Raw genomic sequence first — 19,747 nt, 5'->3', positions numbered from 1 at the left:
GGGAATTCTAACAAGGTCTTTTGAACTAGATCATAAAACTCAGGCAGATTCATGTGGAAGGTGGCAGCCTCTTCAAGTATCCAGGCCCTGAGCTGTTTGGGCCTTTAAGAAGGTAAGAAGCAGTACGCTGAACTATAGTTGGAAACATGCTGCCAAGCTAATGCAGTTGGTTCATGATTTCGTTGGCCCCAGTTAGAAAATATAGCTGCCATGCCTTATACTTACTGAGGTTCCCAAGTACTGTACTCTCCCAACAACAGACCCATATACAAAACATTATAGTAATCCAAAACACAGGGTTATAATATAGCTGAGGCTAGGCTGGTGCACCAAAAGATGCTGGTGAAAGGTGTTTTGGAAGCCACTTGGTCTTTCTTAAGGTAAGACCGGATCCAACTGCAGTTCCAAGCTGCAAACCTAATCCTTTAGGGGAGCGTGAAACCATATCCAGAAGAAACTGGATATCAGATGAACCACCCACCAACATACTCCATCGTATCTGGGTTATCCATGGTGCACCATTCTAATAGGTCCTTCACACCTGTAGAAGGAAGGAGCCTCTATCAGACTACACCTAGTCAGGAAATTGCCACACTATGACAATCACTATCCCGCTGTCCTGTGGCAAAAACCAGGATCAGAGTGGAACCTGCCACATGAACAGGGCTAATGAACAGCCCAATAGAGAGAATGCTGGGATTGGGGACCTATGTTTAAACCCTGCTCACAGCCAGCATATAGGTTAGCATAGCTGAGCATCTTCCAAGGGTCCACATGCCAACAGGGGACCCACTGACAAAAACCACCTGGACCTGATGCACTGAGGGGGTAATCTCACTGAGGAAAAGGGACTCTCTAAAACCTGGAGCCAGCATTGCCCCAGCTCATCCATGAAATGTACGGGATGGCCTTGGGCAATACACAGTGTCATAATCATTCACCTACCTCAAAGATATGTTAAAAAAAATAACAGTGGGATAACTCCATGTATGCTGTCCTGAACTGCTAGGAACTTTACACTGTATAGCACATACATACCAGCAGCATAACATAAAAAGGAAAGAAAATGAGATCTACACACAATAAACTTGCTCAGGGACTGGAACGAACTTCACTTATGACGTGTCTTTTACTGAATGAGTTGCCATGCATCCATCATTCAAGGCAACATATTTGCAAGAGTGCCTTGAGATCATGGTGTGAGTGCTATAACCACTGTCAAAGAACAGCTAGATTGGGGGGAGGGGGGAATATAACCACCCTAAGGATCCATTGCATTCCATTTGTCCACAAAAGACATCATCTATTCTGGCTCCTATACTTGTTTCTGGTCAATCACGCCGTTAACATTAGATCCCAGGGAAGACAATGATCTGTACTCACTTTCAAGTTGATGAAAGCTCCCTTTCCTGATGGCATTCTGTGCTCTCTAACAAAAATTGTCAAGTTACATCCGGTTAGTTGGCCAAGAGGGCTCCAATTTCAGCTTGGCCCTTCCCAGCTGGCACATCTGCTATAGCCCTTGAAAGCCTTGCCTACTCGAGGGTAACTCCTGTTCAAAGCAGCAGCAGTGAGGAATATGTTGTTGCAGGGCCTACAGTAGATTCGCCAGCTTGCCTGAGGCTGGAACCAATTATTCATGAGTAAGCAACTCACGAGTAAACCTGCTCCTAGGTGGTCTGCTGCTGGGTCCTTGCAGTTTCAAGCTGCAAACTGGCAAGGGGCCAGGGGAAGATATGAACAGGAACACAGAGGAATCGCTTGCCCTGCTTTCCAGAAAGCAACAGGAAAAGCTTATTCTACATGCAAAAGCCAAGCACAGTGCAGAACATTATTTATTAACAGTGTGCAGAATTGCACATATAGTAAAGGGGTTTTTTTAAAAAAATAAAATGTATTTCTTTTGACAGTATTTTTAACAGAGATAAATACAAGGCAATCTAATCGCTGCAATATTTCTACCGTTTAAGAATAAAATCAATGGGCATAGTATTATGAAGAAATCTTAAGGTACGAGCTTCCTTTGCTAAATATTAAGTCCGGGAGCTGCTCTGTTATTGACTATTTTCACTCAATGAGGTAGAAAAGGAGAAAAAATCCAAAACCTTCATGCCTAGAGCTCTGAGAAAAATTGAAAATGAAAAAGGCAATGTAAATTGCTGGAGAAAGAGGCCTGACTGGTCCATTGTGCCTTCTGGGTTCCTCGCCTCCATGTTCCTCACAGATCTCCTTTTCAGGTTCACAATTTAGAATGCTAATTCTTCAGTTTCCCTTTTTAGGGCCAAGTAACTGGCTGTCAAACTGCAGCTTTTTAGCTGCCTGACAAGCAAGTTCCATTGCTCTCCCTAACGGCTGCAAGAAAAGTCACAAGATTACACATACACACACACACACACACACACACACACCCCATGATTTTGTGTGGGTACACGTTTGTTTCGCTCAACTCTCTTTCACCCCAGCTAAACAGCTTATGATGGGCTGCCTGAGGTTAAGTCCAGCAAAACAATCCTAACAAGCTGTTTATTTTATTTTACTTTTTTGCACCTAGCTTCCCGTGTTGATTTTTTTTTTTTTACAACAAATAACTTAATGCTCAAAACTCTAATTTTGAGTGGTCAGGACAAGAGAGAGAAGCCTCCCTTTCTAAGCCATTAAAATTAATTGGATTGCATTTCCATCAGGATGCTTGTTTGCAGTTTAGCCTGGAACAGAGATTAAAGGTATCTTTATAAGTGTCAGCCCCCTCCCCCCCCCCGGCTCCCCAAAAGACAGCATGTCTGCAACCACATTCTTAAATAAAGGAAAAACAGCGGAGTAAAATGGCAATAAAGTTCAAACTTATTTTGATGTTAAGGAAGCTTTGAGAGTTTTTTTGAGGGGAACTACTTCAAAATAAAATGGTTGGACAAGTATTTCCCCCCTCAACATCATTAAAATCGCCACTCAGTTCTTCTTAGGGTGCAGAATTATGCAGCTGTCTTAAGGACTTCAACTGAGATCAAGCTTTCTGTACTGCAGCTTCTTCATAATTACAATCAGCAAGCAAACACAGAGCAAAAATAAGGGAAAATCCAATATCCTGCTTCCAAAAACAGGTGTGCAACAGGTTGCAGTGGCTGGGTTGTTAGTTGGCCTGTTTACAACCAGCAATCAACAGTTCAACAACAATGAGGCTGAGCTGTAGCTCTCCAGATGTTGTGGACTCCAATTCCCATCAACCCTAGCAAGCATGGCCAATAGTCATGGATGACGGCAGTTGTAGTCTAGCAAGTATCTGGAGGGTCACAGGTTCCCCATCCCTGAAATGCAGAATCTGTTTTTGTTCGCATGCAGTGCACAACACAATGCCTTTAAACAGCAGGAAAAGTGAGAATAGCTTTAATTTACCAGGCTTATTGCATAAATACAGCTGGGTAGCACGCAAGACTCTTAGAAATATAGACTGATCAGTCACTGAAAGCCACGTTTATTGCACCTTTGAAGAGTCTACCGCAGATGAACTCCTCATCACATGGTAAAACAATATTTGTGGACTGAATCAATTCAGACTGCAGGTTGAAGACTATATTGCTGAATATTCCACCATAAAATGCCTCTCCTTGCACACAGAAATATAGAACTTCAAGGAGAATGCTGGCATACGACCTTATTTCCAATATCTAGTGTGCCACCTTGGCCTAGAAACATCATAGATTTTATTTTTTCCAATATTTTTCCTAGGGCTGACAACAAAATTACAGAAACCTGGGTAAACCAACAGTGTTTTAATTAAGCACATTTGCATACAATAAAAATAACATGCTACTTTTTGGATGACACAGCAGCAGACGTTTTCCCCTTCGATCTTTTCACAGCAAGAAATGCCTCTTCCACGATGGTGCTGGCCATTTTTACAAGTTAACAAAAAATGTGTTGCTCAATTACCTGGGGATTGCCCTATAGTAAATTAATCTAACAAATCAAGTTACAGGCTTTTTACTCACTAGAGCAAGTCTACGGAGTCTCTTTGGAAGCGTCTTGAATTGCAATATAAGGCAAACCTAATAAGATCTAGTAAGATAAACAAGCGGGAGAACATTTCAACCTTCCTAGAACACACTGTAACTGACCTTAAGGTGGCCATTCTGGAAGAAAGTAACTTCAAAGGAAGACTACAACGTGAAACAGCTGAATAATAGCTCACCAAGAAGTTCAGTGCCATCACTTGTAGGTCAAAGCAGGGCAAAGGACTTTTAATCACACTGTGTGCATTAATTAGCCGGCCAGGGTATTTGTGCTTTTGTTATTTTCTTGTGAATGGTTCCCTGCTGCCATACAGGTGTTAACACAGTTATTGCAGCAATTATCACCAATGTGCTGTTCTAAAAGGTTACCTACAGTAGACCTGCAACTTAAGTGGGGTTACGTTCCAGGGATAGTGCATAAAGCCAAAACTGTGGCTAGTCAAAACACACTGGGTGCAATGGGAGGTGGGCTTGCCAATTCCCCACCCCCACCCCCACCCCGGATGGCCACCAGCTTTTTATTTTTAATTTTAATTTTTGCCAAGCACGTAAAGCTGAATGTGCATGAGTTAAATGTGTGTAAGTTACGGGTCAACTGTATATGCTAAACAGGAACACATCTAAGCTCTATCACTGACTGCATTTTTTAATTTTTAATTTTATTTTTTGCAATTCATTGCCATTCAGCTTCCATACCTTACAATTTTCTCCTGCTTGGTCTTAAGCCAGCCTTTACCAATGTGGTACCTGGTCTGGAAGCCATCAGGCTAGCAAAGGCTACTTTAAGGTGTGACAGGACTTTTTGCTTTTGCTAATAGGATATGGGTATTTTAGTTCTTCTTATGATCCTTTATACACTCAAATACCTGTTATAGAGGCACTGGCAGAAACAGAAGTGCCTTCTTTGCCTAGTGATGAACATTTCAATGAGACAGTTCAAGAAAATGCCAAACCACGGTTTCTCATGATGTGTGAACCAGCCTTACCTGCAGTTCTGTTTTTCTAGAAAAAGAGGTGCCAGAACTCACTATGAACACCTCCCTTGTTCTCTTATAATGGCAATGGCACCCACCTGAAAAAAGCCCTGCTTATCTGACTGGTGGTGCTTACGGGTGGCCACTGAACTAGGATGCGAAAATATGGTTGAGACTAGTTGCACACCATAGTTCAATGTGTCTGCTCCTTAATCTCCATCTGCTATTGCTAGACAAGATGGCAACACTTCCTTCCAAGCAAGGTGACAGTACATTCAACGTTGGGGTTGGAGGAGATTTAGCTTTAAATTGGTTCAACAATTTGTTATGTGATACTTACTTTTTCATTCCATGCCCAAAGTCCAATTCCAAGAAATGCTATGCCCAGAAACTGAAAAAAGAAATATATATATATATAAGTAAGAGTATTTCAAGAGTTGCTTTGAATTATGACTTGACCACATCAGTTGACCATATTTGGAGTACATTACTGAAGCATCACTCTATATTACATTTCTGCATAGCTCCAAATTTGAAAACCAACCCTGCCTCCAGCCAGATGTATGAAAGACTTGATTGAAAACTTGTGGGCTATTTGGGCAGAAATCAGCAGCATAAAAAATCCAAAAAAGGTTTCTAAATGGACAGATTATTTAAGATTAGATTAAAAACCCTGCTCAGCCTTGAAAAAGTAACAATGATTTCTTTTTTACTGCTATTTTTCAACATCCAGATCAAAGAATGATAGTCTTGGGCAGAATAGCTCCTGGAAATGGGAAAACATCAATGCAAACTTATTGAAAACTGGAGATTTGGGAGCTAGCAAATCAAGCTCACCTTGATAAATAGATAAAATTAATGGTGTGTTGAGTTGCAAGAGTTTACCCATTTGCTGTAGCTCCATCCACAGTAGATCACAAACAACTGTGTGGTTGTGTTGTAGCTCAGCGATACACTACATCAGGGGCCAGCAAACGTTTTCAGCAGGGGGCCAGTCCACTGTCCCTCAGACCTTGTGGGGGGCCAGGCTATATTTTTAAAAATGAATTAACTCCTATGCCCCACAAATAACCCAGAGATGCATTTTAAATAAAAGCACACATTCTACTCATGTAAAAACACGCTGATTCCCAGGCTGTGAGTGAGCCAGATTTAGAAGGCGATTGGGCCGAATCCAGCCCCCAGGCCTTAGTTTGCCTACCCATGCACTACACATTTTGCATGTAGAGCATCCAACATCCACCCTCTGATGTTTAAAGACCCCTGCCTGAAACGTCAACAGTGCTGAGATAGATGGACTAATGATCTGACTTAATAAAGGCAGCTTCCTCTGCCTCAAAAATTATTTTGTTTTATCACCAAAAGCAAAGCCGCAATTTAGCTTAGTGGCAACCTTCAAAGCCCTATTTGCTCTTGGAGAAATTTATCATCATCATTCTATTTGTATGCCGCCTTTCCACAGTTAAAACAATGGTTAAGGCAGCTTACAAAGATTTACATAGTTACCAACATAGCAAAGTAGTCATAAAAATAAATAAAACACATCAAAATTACATAACCAAACTGAACAATTTCCACATAAAAATAAAGATACAAAAAATATCAATAACAGCAAAAACTCCCGACAAAACTTTCCCCAAAATACCCCTGTCCTTGCTGGGCAGCAGCAGCAGCAGCAGTCCTCATGAGGCCTGTCAGACCCCACCCCAGGCCAGGTGGAGAGAAGCAGGAACAGGGCCCTCTGGCTCCCAGCAGGTCATGATCCTAAGGTCATGACTGCAACCAATTCCAAAGTTATGTTACTGTGTGAGCTTGTTCATTGTTGTGGCAACAATTTATTCTGCTCAAAAAACGCCAGGGCTCCCTTCCCACCCCAAAACAAAACATTTTACCAAAACCTAGTGTCATTCCTAGAAATTTATTGAATTAGTAACAACACAGCCTCATCAGTTTTATAAAATCAAGCCACTTCAAGAGCAAAACTGAGTTACACTCAGAATATTTGTAGACAATTTGTGACACACACACACACACACACACACACACACACACACACACGGTTCTGCTTTCCATGTAGCTCTCCTCGAACCATTTGGCCCAGGTAGGATCCTGAAAGCTTGCCAAATCGCAGGGTTATGAACTTTTCCAGGAGCCTTGCCAAAGGCTCATGTTTCCGCACTGCACTTAAGCTGTGTCTTCAAACTCTGAGGTAATGTTTAGTATATATTTCATTTTAGTTACTATATCCATTAACAAACTACATTTCCACAAGGCCAACACTGAGTGTATTGTTTCAGAGTTCAGCAGTGGCCAAAAATGCATGAAAATTAATATATACAGATACAGATGTCACTAGAAAACAGAAGCTGCTCTTTAAAATGAGCAACTGATACCCGCGGCACTTATGCTTTTTTCCTAGACCTGTTCATGTTCATAACCAAATTCCCCGTGGTTTGAGAAGCAGGTTGGCAAAAAGAAGAATTCACATTGAAATGCACTTTTTTAACACTCTCCTCTACCTACCTCGCCTCTGGGACACCTTTAGCTGCAAGTAGCATGACTCCGGAGACAAACACCATTGGGCTCTCATCACACAGAACCCAAGAACAAAACCCAGGAGACATGGGAAACATGATCCTCCACACCCAAACCACAAAGAACAATAAAAAAATGGATTCACAGAGACTTAACCACCACCAAGCATGAGGAAGGCCAAATTCCAGTGTTAAACCAGTTCAAACACTAAGTCCCATCTGTGGCCTAGGAAATGACAAGCCTGGTTCAAATTCCACGATGCTAGCTGCCAAAGTATGGGTTGAAAATAGGATTGTGGTTTCTAATTAAAAAAACCCCACAGAAGAACTCCCATGCTTCTCTACCTGGGACACGCAGACTACTGGTTAATCTAGCTCCGTACCACCTGCTGAACCAGCATGGTTTCAGAAATTCAAACGTTTACTCGAATGGAGATGCAATTATGAGAAAAGCTCCACCATGATTGTACTCTCTCTTGTGATATATCACATCCCCATGGCAGCCATCTTGTGACCAACGCTTCCAGCCCTCTCTCCAAAATGTGCCCCCTGGTCTGAAAACGCTGGCAACAACTATGTAACTGCACTGGTTCAGGAAAGAGGGGGAAGGAGCCCAAAGGAGGCAAGCGCATGAACCTATAAAGGCACTCCAACTGGGTCACACTTTTGATTCTATACCATGATTATAGCTTCTGAAAACATAAAACAGGTAAGTAAAACTGCTTGTCTACCTCATTTTTCCAATTCCAGCTTGCCCGCTGATCACAAGCAACGGGTTGGAATGATGTAAGAGACTGGAGTGACATCAAATCTCCAAAGTCCACACAAGTAAACACACAAGTAGTTCTGCAAACTACTTCTCCCAGTTGGTGCAAAAAAAGCAGGATGAGGGAAGAGAACAAAGGAACAGAAGAGAGAAGGCTTCCAAACTATAGCTGGACCTGCTCTCACACAACACAAAACAGTTTGACACAGCATGATTATTAGTAAAGGGAGTGAACCCAAGATACTGCAACATGGATCAGATGAGCTATGAAGTCCCAAAGGTTCAGCAACTCTTCCTCTTTCTCTTCACAGGTCCAACACATAAATCAAAGCCAGGTTTCTTGCCAGAAGATCTGCCCTGTTTAGGGAAGCTTTTAATGTTTGATGCATTACGGTATTTTAATATTTTGTTGGAAGCCGCCCAGAGTGGCTGGGGAAGCCCGGCCAGATGGGTGGGGTATAAATAAATTATTATTATTATTATTATTATTATTATTATTATTATTATTATTATTATTATCTTCTAATAAAGGATTCTCCCCAATAGAGTTATTCATGGGTGTATGTACTGGTTTGGACAAGATGCTAAACTAAGATGCTAAGGCTTCCAGAGAGGAGCTTACAGCTGCTTTGCTCCTGCCTGGTTTGAATCGGCATGTTGTTCAAACTGAGATTTGTAGTTAAACTCTCTCCTCACTAATCATGAGCAGTAGTCAGGCTTTGTTATTGGTTACAACTGGTGCTCAGGAAAGAGCTTAAACATGAGTCCTAGTTCAGATGACACACTAAGCCAAACCTTGGCTGAGTTTGACTGTTTTAAAGTGGTATGGTACTGCTTTAAATGCACAGCACAGTCTCACTAAACCAAGGTTTGGCTTAGCACGTCATTCCAACCACATCTATAACTATAATCCTTAATACCCTTAGTCCTAGTTAAACCAGTAAGACTGACTTTTGAAGAAACTGGATGAGGATTGTGCTGCATGACTAACTGGGACATTGCTCACCAACCACAGTATTCACACCCATCGGGATTAAAATAAGATACTCCCTCAGACGTCGACGCAATAACTCACGTTGGTGATGCTTCCAAAGTTGGAGGAGCTGGGATGACTTGATGGGCAGGTGAGCAAACACTAAACACAAACAGGATATTCTGCTGTGGAGGTATGGAGCCGAATGCAGTTCTCCAGACCTCACTGTAGGGCTGGCCACAACCCTCAATTGCCCTGCTTCACACCTCGTGTTTTTGACTGGTTGGAATAAGTCACTGAACTCCGATAATGCCTCTTGCTTCCCAGGATGGAGGGCAGTGTGTGAAGACTATTAGAGCAGGTCACCACCCATCACACTTTCGCTGCGCAGATACTTGTGTGATGAGACCTCGATAAACTGCATTCAACTGATTTAGCAGAGTTTTCGTTCTCTCTCTCTCGAAAGCAGTGGACAACAACAGATGATGTTTTGAAGATGACTCACAAACTCTGTGAAGTCTCAGTCAAGAGATTTTATTCCATGATACAAGCATTACAGTAGCAAAGGTATTTTTCAACTGTTAAAATGAACAGCAATTAACATCACACTATCAAAGTCTCTTATCTCCCCCATGTTGTAAATTACAGGAACAGTCCTGCAGCAGATTTTACAGACAGAAGTCTGCAAAAACGAAGCAGAGTGGTCTTTTTATTGACACTTCCAGCTGATGCTAATTAAGCTCAGAGTACCACTCCCGTATATAAAGGAAAACTCTGGAACCTTCCAGAATCTTCTACTTGTTTCTGGCAGAATGATTCCCTAACAAAGACAGATGTGTAAAAACTAGCCTAATATCCAAAGGTGAAATTGAACATTCTTGCCCAATTTGCCTCTGGCCCTTTTCGCCTCTTGCCAGTGGGCCCTTTTTACATTTGCCCAGAAGAGAAAGCACCCCTCAGGCTGAACAAGGTGCTCACCCAGGGAGTAAATAATAACCAATGGCAGGCTTAACTTCAGGAATATCCTGCACCAATTTTTTGAAAGCACTGAGAATAGTGCAAAATTAAAATCTGCATTAAAAAGAGCCACGTTATTGTTCGACTGTGAAAATCTCTAGTAACCATAGCTTAAGTTTTGTAAGGTTTTAATAAATCCTTGTGGTTCATGCTGTGCCTTTGCTCAGAATATATACAGATGGAAGTTGCTGACAGAATGTATAGAGAAGTGTACGAGATTGTAATTAAGAGGGGAAAAACTGTCCTTTTCTTCTATGACTCAATTAAAAATGAGAACCAGATCTAAAGCCTTGTCTCTATCAGCTAAATTTCTGAAGATGTTTCATCAATACCTTGTGTACACTTGACATTTTATTCTCTACTAACCTCCTGAAAAGGTCAGCAACTGCCAACATTATTTTAAAAATAATTTTAAAGGCTGTCCATAATATATGGAAAAAGCTTTAAATGTAGTCAATATAAAAGGTATTTGGCAGTAAGTACAGAGAAAGTCAAATGCCCTGAGCATAACCTTTCAAACGTCTCAAGCAACATTAGCTAGAAGTTTTGGATTCTTCTCCCTCCACCTTCATTTCAGTAATTTTTTCTCCAAAGTACAAATGATAAATCACTTTAAAAAGGTCAAGATAAAAATGCTTCTGCTTTAATGTAGGTTCTGTGCAGAAGCCCTTCCTTTAATTTTATTTTCCATCTCCAATCTCTAGAATTAAAAAAGCAATATAATTCATACCACATTAAGCAGTAAATAAACAGTAATAACATAACACAAGCCAATTATCTATTAAATTATATCCAAGACTTCAAAGACAAGATGAGGAGACATCATCTATATTAATTCTTTTTTTTTTTACACGTTCTCTTCTAAATGTTATATGGTACCCCTTCCAAAATATACTCTGAGCAGCTTACAAATCAACCACTACCACCACCTATTTTATTGATTTTTTCAACAATGTATATATCGCTTAATCACAATCATCCCTAAGAAGTGTACAAGTAACTCAATACAATAAAAGACTGTGATCAAAAGATTGCAAAAGTTCAACCAGAGAAGGGAGCCTATCTGGGGACCATAATATTGAACGCACAAGCTTTGCATCTGAGCTGTGGACAACAGTAGCCCCCTCGCCCCAAAGACCTCAGAGACTGAGAAGGGATAAAGTGAATCGGGCAGTCCTTAGTCCCATAACAAATGGCAATGAAAACTATAGCAGGATGCATCGTAGATCTGCCACCAGCCCCAAAAAGTAGGGAGGAAAGAAGTCATTGCCTCACACGAGACATGGGATTCTACATTGCTATTTAAAAATAAAATAAAATATGGAAACATCATGAGATGGGCAAAAGATACATTTACCTCACATGCCAGCATCACCCCTTATTTATTTTCTTCTATTTATAGCATGACTTTCTGTTTCTTTTGAATCGTTTTGTTTATATGTAAGAAGAAAATACAAATCATCAAAAAAAGAAATATACAGAAATAATGAAGATCGAATATCTGTAGTTCTTGTATGTTTTACAAATATATATAATTCTAATTCTTGTTTTTAAACCATCTTGGTTACAGCATTAATAACCTGATCTCATTCATATATATATATATATATATATATATATATATATTCCAGGCATCCTGTGTAGAAACCTAAACAAATGTCAAGCAAGGCTTTATATTACATGGATGTACAAAAGAAATACTTCCATGAATGTTTTTTTGAATGACATCCATATTTTCAAAGCTGCTGAATATGGGTGGTGCTGCAAGTCAATCTAATTGGCATATGAAACAAAAGTTTGCCATATTATGTACAAATCACTTGGTCTGCTCATGTCTCTCATTATCCTTCCTTTCTTCTGCCTTGGAACCTGAGGAGTGCACAAGTGATTCCCAGGTGGCCACCCATCCTGTACCAACCAAACCTGCTTAGCTTCAGCAAAATAATGGCCTTAAGAATATACCCTTTCTGTGAGGGCTGGTGGCACATTTGACCAACCCATCTAGTTCTGTGTCAAGGGCAGCATAGGACCCAACCCCTCGGAGAAGCAGCTCCCCTACAGGGACAGCAATGTATAAATCAGTTAGCTGCAAGGCACTGAAAGAATAGCCTCCATCTGCTAACTAATCCACATTCAACATAAGCCTTTCAGGAGAAAATTTGGCACTGCTCAACAAGAATGCAAAGGGTTGGAAGGCATGATGAAGGAGACTGGTGTATATGGAGCTCTGTAAACACTGGGAGTACACAAATTGCATGCATAGAGTCCATTTTGGAATTCCCGGCCCATATAAGGATAAGGATATGCCCAGCTTTTTTCCCAGTAAGTTTTTAGCAATAGAGGTTGCACTTAGGATTATGGAAAACGATTTTTCAAAGTTCATCATACCTTATTGTTAATGTATGGGTGGAACATTTCCAATGAGGAAGCATTTAAACCTTTTCAAACACATCCTCAGCGGCGGAGAGCAGAAAGTTTAATGGATCTTGTTTTTGTTTGTGCTCTACACAGACGCCTTGTTTGGATGGTGGAACACTAAACTATGGTTCAGAATTACAAAACAAACATGTCTTAGACTTCTGTATGTGTGCACACACCCTTTTTGTGCAGCCACAAGGAGCCTGGAAGCTTTCAGCTCCATTTTGGATTAACCACATGCATCATGACATATGAATCCAGATAAACTATGCTTATTATTAAGTAATGTTGTTGAAACAAGTTAAAACCATGGTTTAAGAAGCTGGCTTGTTTTCAAAATATAGTTAACCACATTTTAACACAAATCCAAGACACAAGCAGAAGCTTCCAGTCTCCTGAAAGAGGGAGCACATAAGCCAGATGCTCACTATGGCTCACTTCTCTTAACCCCAAGCCAATGTTTAGTGTTACATCTGAATTAAGCCAGAGAGGGTGACACATTCACTGCTATAGACAGCAGTCATTAGCCTTTTGGTCTAATTTTGTAAATACATGTGTCTCTCGCACGCGGTTTGTAAATTTAATTTAAAATATTTATATACTTCTGACTCACAACAGGTCTTCAAGGCCGCCGACTGCAAGTGAACATTGATACATCAGAAAAGAAAAAGAAAAGGGAATTACAAGGGTTTTGGAGAAGGAGGATGGTGGAAGATGTCCACTCCCCAGACCTTACTTGCTACTACTGTTTCAACAGGGTATACATACCTAGTCACTTTATGCATCTGACAATGTGGACTCTAGCCCGCAAAAGCTAATGCTGCAAGATGTGTTTGTCTGCGTGACACTGGAAGATTGTCGTTCCTCATACGTCCTTTCTATCCTTACCACGAGACAATCCTAGATGTGTTTTCAAGGTGGTTAATCACAGAGAGCCAGCATGGAAAAGCAAGCTGACGATGGCATCTGTTTAATTCATAATACTTCCTAACTAATATCGCATGCACCTATAAAGCATTTGGCTAGCCTGAAATCCGATTCTTTCTCCACGAACTGCTTCCAGTAGGAAAGCCTCATTCTAAATATTAGTGAATTAAGGTACGGTGAGTGATTAAGGTTGCCACTTCACTGAATTTGTATCACAAAAAGCATTCGTCTAGAGGTGCAGTTTCCAGATGTTAAGTCTATTCCCAGATGTCATTTTAGACACAGTACTACAGCTCAAGTATTCAAATCCACTTTAATAGCAATTATTGCTTGATGGACCCTTTCGAAAAGCATAGAGTAGATCTTTTCCAGCTCTACAGTGGTACCTCAGGTTAATTAATTCGTTCTGGAGGTCTGTTCTTAACCAGAAACTGTTCTTAACCTGAAGCACCACTTTAGCTAATGGGGCCGCCTGCTGCCGCTGCGCCGCTGCTGCACGATTTCTGTTCTCATCCTGAAGCAAATGTAACCCGAGGTACCACTGTACTAAAAAACACAGCAGTTTTCTTACAATCCCCTAAAGAAAGAAAAAACGACAACTGCAAAGACTATCAGGTGAATTGCATCTCACCTTTGCTTGCTGCAACCAAATGGAAAGTCGAAATTTGATATACATAACCCAAAATGGTGGTTCCTTCTGCTTTTGAAAAACAACCCTGCAGTAGTTTTCAGTGTTTTATTTCCTGAGGAGCTAGTGTGTGATCATGACCGTAGTGTAGATGTTAACGGCAGTTTCATGCACATGACCTGGGGTCTCACTTGACACAAGCATGGTTGTGCAAAGTGCAATGGAGATAAAGGTATCGATATGAGGGGGGAGTGGGGAGACCTAAACATTTTTCTTGTTTGGTTCCTTCCTGCTTTGGCTATGTAAACAATAGTCACACACCTTAACATTGGAAACTGAGAGAATGGAGATATTTTAAAGTTGTGCGAAAAGCCTTTCTAAATAAAAAGTGTGCTTGCTTGTGCTGTAAATTCTAAAAACTGGGCCACAGAAGTTAAGTGTGCCAAAGAAAAAATTGCAATCTATAAATACCGAAAAAAGAAAAAGCTCTATTGTGATATTGTAATTTGACTTTTTTTGAGAATAAAAAAAAAACACAACAGCAATCCAGTTTAGTCACCACCCAGATACTATTCCTTTTTTAAAAAAAACTTCATAAATTTCAAAATGATTAGCAATATTGAGTGGGGAAGCAGTGTCAGGGAATAAACATGAAAAAGGAAGGTTGCATCATTAATGTGGTAGCTGCCACAAATGTACACCTAAAAATCCAAGTATGGGTTGCACTCAACACTGCATGAGTGGTGTTTCCGCTGTCTGAAATTTCATCTCCCTAAAGCTGCTCCAGAGGAGTCCCTCCAATGCTTTGGAGAGATTTCGAGGGTTGTAAAGGTGAAGAGAAGGGGAGTTTCCCGTGGTGCATGTGGAAATCTGTTGCTCAAGAACAACAGGACAACATACAATCCTACAGACACTAGCCCAAGAAAGATTGTAATAAACTAACCAACTAAAACATGATTTACTGATTAACATTTCTTTAACTGTTGCAGCCCTGTTTAATTTGCCTTATACTAAAGTGCCTGTGTTTTAAGATCCATTTCAGAGGCCTTACTCAAGCGCCCACTTTTAAGATCAATTGGGCTGATGAGAACTAGAGATGGGGCCTTCTCAGTAATGGCTCCAACCCCATGCAATTCCCTTCTGAGACAAGCACAGTGGGTTCCTTCAGTTCTCAGTGCCACTACCAAGAAGGCCCTTTGACTGGTTCCCTGTAACTTCACTTCTCGCAGCGAGGGAACCAGCAGAAGACCCTTGCAGGAGGACCTCAGTGAACGATAGAGGTGGAGATAGGTGCTCCTTCAGGTATACTGGGCCAAGGCTGTTTAAGGCTTTAAAGGTCAGCACCAACATTTTGAATTGAGTTTCAAAATGCACTGGGAGGCAATAAAGATCCTATAGGGTTATTGTTATACGGTCCTGGCAGCGACTCCCGGTCACCAGTCGGAAACAGAACTGAGCCAGCTAACTACAGACCAATCAGTCTATTAAGTATTATTAGCAAACTGTACGCTGCTCATTTATGTGATAAATTAGTGGAGTGGATGGAAAGAGAGCATATTCTATCAGAAGCTCAAGCTGGGTTTAGAGCAAAGCGTTCAACTATAGACCAGGCCCTTATCCTTCAACACCTGGCAGACAAATACTCTAGAAAAGGGGGGTCTTTATATGCAGCTTTTGTGGATTTTAAATCGGCTTTTGATCTAATACCAAGGGACAGACTCTGGGAAAAGCTTGGCGCTACAAACATAGATAAACGCTTATTACGCCTTATCCGTGGTCTATACGAAAACACCAGGGTGAGGGTAAGATGCGATCGGTCAGGCCATCTAACTAAAGAAATTCAAACGCACTATGGGGTTAAACAAGGATGTGTCCTCGCGCCAACGTTATTTAATTTTTATATCAACTCTCTAGCAGTAAATATGGCGAAAGAAAATGCCCACCCTCCCAATCTGGCAGGTATGCCCCTCCCGGTGCTTCTGTATGCGGACGACGCAGTCCTACTCTCCTTTTCCTGCGTTGGATTGAGGAAGCTTTTGAGATCACTTGCTGACTATTGTCAAGCGGAACAACTATCAATAAATTACAGCAAATCTAAAATTATGGTGTTCTCAAAAAAAAGAAGGAAACACAAATGGAGAATTAATGGTCAACCTATTGACCAGGTAGCAACTTTCAAATACCTGGGAATAACTTTTCAGGAAAGGGTCTCGTGGCACCAACAGATGAAAAATGCCATTGCCAGCGCAGGAAGGGCCAATAAAGCCCTTACAAGATTTTTTCACGGGAAAGGGGGTAAATACGTTCCGGCGGCCTCCCAGGTTTTTGCTGCAAAAATACTCCCACAACTCACTTATGGATCCCAGGTTTGCAGTTTTAAAAATTTTGCGCCTATGGAGGCATTTCAAACAAAATTCTATCGGTGTTTATTGGGGATCCCCCCCTGTGTATCTAATATAGCTGTCCGCTTAGAAGTTGGACAACTACCCGTTAACGCGCGGTTGTGGATTCTAAAGATACACTATTGGTTAAAACTTATTTTTTCCCCGGCCGGTTTGGCTCCTTTAACACTCTTAGACACCTTTCATTCTACCTGGAAAGCTTCCCTGTTTGAAAAGATAAGAAGCTTGGGATTCTCCCCACAGATCTTGATAGCGGCAGGATATGAGAGAGCCAGAAGTCAAGTGCTTCAACGCATTAGGGACATAGAGCTGCAATGTCATATGGGCAAAATGGATAAACATGCCACAATTAGAGACTTTGGGAGAGGGTTCTCACCTGCAAATTATCTGGCTGATTTACAAATACCTAAGTACAGACACTCCTTTACCCTGGCCAGATTTAACGTTCTGCCCTCTGCCCTGCTGCTAGGCAGATACGAGGGCAAACCATATGAGTCACGTGTTTGCCCATGTGGCTCATTGGAAGTGGAAACAAGTCTGCATGTATTGCTGCACTGTAGTTACTACGAGGATCTACGCCTGACCTTTATTGCCCCAGTTATACAAAAGCTTAAAAATGAACGAGAACTCCAACGTATGAGAGCCTTGGTAGAAGATAAGGTTCCTGAAATTACGATCAATGTTGCCAAATTCTGTGTAGCCGCTATTAGGCGCAGGAAACAAGAGCTTTCCAATGCCAATATGCAGGCGAAGGTAAATACTTAATTTTATTTATGCTGTCTAACTTTAAATTGTTGTTATGACCTAATCTGTATTGAAATTGTCCTTTGTTTTTTCCAGTGTTATGCTTTGCTGACTAGCTGTACGAGTTAATCTGGTCTGTGACCGTTTAATAAAATTTGATTTGATTTGCATCCCGGTCACCAGTCTAGCTGCCGCATTCTGGATTAATTTACTGAACTTTACTGTATCAGGCGTATTGAAATGGGCTGTTTTGTTGCAATCCGAATTGTATGTTTTCATGTTAGTTCTTTAATGCAATGACATGCTTGTTATTAATGTGAGTCAGATTGGGAAGTCTTGAAAAGAAGCTTACAAAGATCTGAAATAAATAAAATCAAGTAAAAAAAACTTCCCAATGTATTTTTCCACCCATGAATGAATGAGCAGTGGCAGCTAATCCCTTCTGCTGGCACACACTGGTCAGAAAAAAAAAAAACCATTAGGAAATCTCTCAGAGCCACAAGGAGATGGGCGCTGTGGTGAGTGCAGATGGCTTGATGAAAGAGAAGTTACAAAAGCGAGCAGGACGCAGCCTTGCTGAGGACCGTCTGCTGCACGGCTGCAAGCTAGAAGTTGGCCGGCCTTAATCTTCTCCCTCATGCTGAATCGAGAAGGCTCTGGGGTTATACGGTTTGCTTACAGGAGAGGCCACACAAGCCAGCTATCACAACAACAACAACACATAAGTTAATTCTCTCTACCACAACCAAGAGTTTTGCTTTACAGATAAAATGTCTTCTCTTTAAAACACACACAACCACACACATGGGGGGGGGGGGGGGAGAGGAAAAAAACACTAGGAATTTTCCACCTTAGACATGAAGACTTGGAAAAATCTCCCAATATATATGCAATCTAAAATAAAGAACACAGTGAAAATGACAATTAATAATAATAATAATAATAATAATAATAATAATAATAATAATGAAGTTAGTGTATATCGAACCCATTGCAAATTTGTAAGCACAGAGATGAGCAGATATAAGATAGATCTTGGTGCATTAATTTGTTTAGAAAAATACTAGTATCAAACAAATATCAAAGTGGTTTACAGCAATAAAGCCATTAAAAAAATAAAAACTGGACTTGTTAACAGATTCTGCAGCATTGAGTATTTCTGCAAGTACACCATTTCCCCTCAAACGCATGCATGCTTTGAGATGCAAGATATGCAGAAACAGAATTCGGGTTTGCAAGAACCTCAATCTACCACAGCATAACCACTGTGTAACTAACTCTATGGTGAAAAAAAATAAGAAGTGGGTCTCCAAAATGCTTGTTTGGACTAAAGGTGAGTCCCAGGTCTGAGAAGACTGAAGACTGCTGCCCTAGCCCAGTCACTGCGTAAGAATTCAGTGTGCAACCTTATGGTGTGGTGTCCCAGATGGTATGATGGATTTTGACTTGGGTTCAAATTCCAGTCAAGCCATTAAGTTTCACTGCTGTTTGCCCTACCAAATTTTCCAGTGTTATTATACAAATAAAATGTATTGACCCTGTGTAGGTGATACACAAGGCACGTCAGACCCTGCCACAAAACGTTGCCGCATATTTTCACTTCCTAATGGGGTTCTAGCCAGCCAGATACTTTGAGCTCAATAAGGCGCTCCACTCCCCTCTCACCAGTTGCTTTTATTTTCCACCTGGTAGAAAAAGCAAATTCCCTGCCTTTCTCCTCCCTTGCAAAGAGCAAAAGAGGACAAGAAAAATCACACCAGGGAACAAGTCTGTGAGTTTGTACACAAATCCCGTCCCACCCCATCTCCTCAGATGACTCAGTGGAATTGTGTCTCTTCTCACTAAGTCACACACAATTAGAATTGGATGGGAAGAACAGGAAAGAGGCCTGACTGGAGAGGAGATTACAAAAGAGGTTTGGTGTCACAAATCAATCAGCTTGAAACATAATGACAGAGGATACTAAATACATGATATACACATATGAAAAAAACGAAGAAAAGTAATAGATGGTACTACACATAAGGCACACAGTAAGTATTTAGCTCTTCCCCACCACCAGGGTCATAGCTAGGGGGTGGCGAGGTGGGCCCCTGCCAGGGGCGCAGGCAAGGGGGGCGCAAAATCAGCTAAAATATGTCCATAAATATGTCTATAAATAAAAATATTGCCTCATAATAAAAGGTTTTTAATAGAGGGTGAATTGAAGGAGGGGTTGGAGAAGCGGAAAGAAGAGCTAATTTGTCTGTGGCTAGGGGGTGCAATCTGAACGGTTCTTGCCAGGGGCACAAGATCACCTACCTACGGCTCTGCCCACCACCAGTGCAAAGTGTATTTATTTGGAGGTGGGTGGGTGT

The 19,747-nt window shown here is 41.1% G+C and overlaps 1 protein-coding gene across 2 annotated transcripts in view; it reads right to left on the bottom strand.

Moving 5' to 3' along the window:
• Window positions 1–19,747, bottom strand: part of TSPAN5 (tetraspanin 5) — an 85,724-nt gene that overhangs the window by 23,835 nt on the left and 42,142 nt on the right. For both annotated transcript variants that reach the window (XM_083571890.1, XM_083571891.1), the window contains exon 2: window positions 5,322–5,372. In XM_083571890.1, coding sequence (XP_083428016.1) covers window positions 5,322–5,372 — 51 coding nt within the window. The remainder of the gene's footprint in view (window positions 1–5,321; window positions 5,373–19,747) is intronic.

The sequence above is a fragment of the Podarcis filfolensis genome (genome assembly GCF_964270895.1).
Source record: "Podarcis filfolensis genome assembly, chromosome: 9".
Classification (NCBI taxonomy): domain Eukaryota; kingdom Metazoa; phylum Chordata; class Lepidosauria; order Squamata; family Lacertidae; genus Podarcis; species Podarcis filfolensis.
Note: the sequence above shows the minus strand (reverse complement) of the source record. Positions and strands in the feature narration are given on the sequence as shown.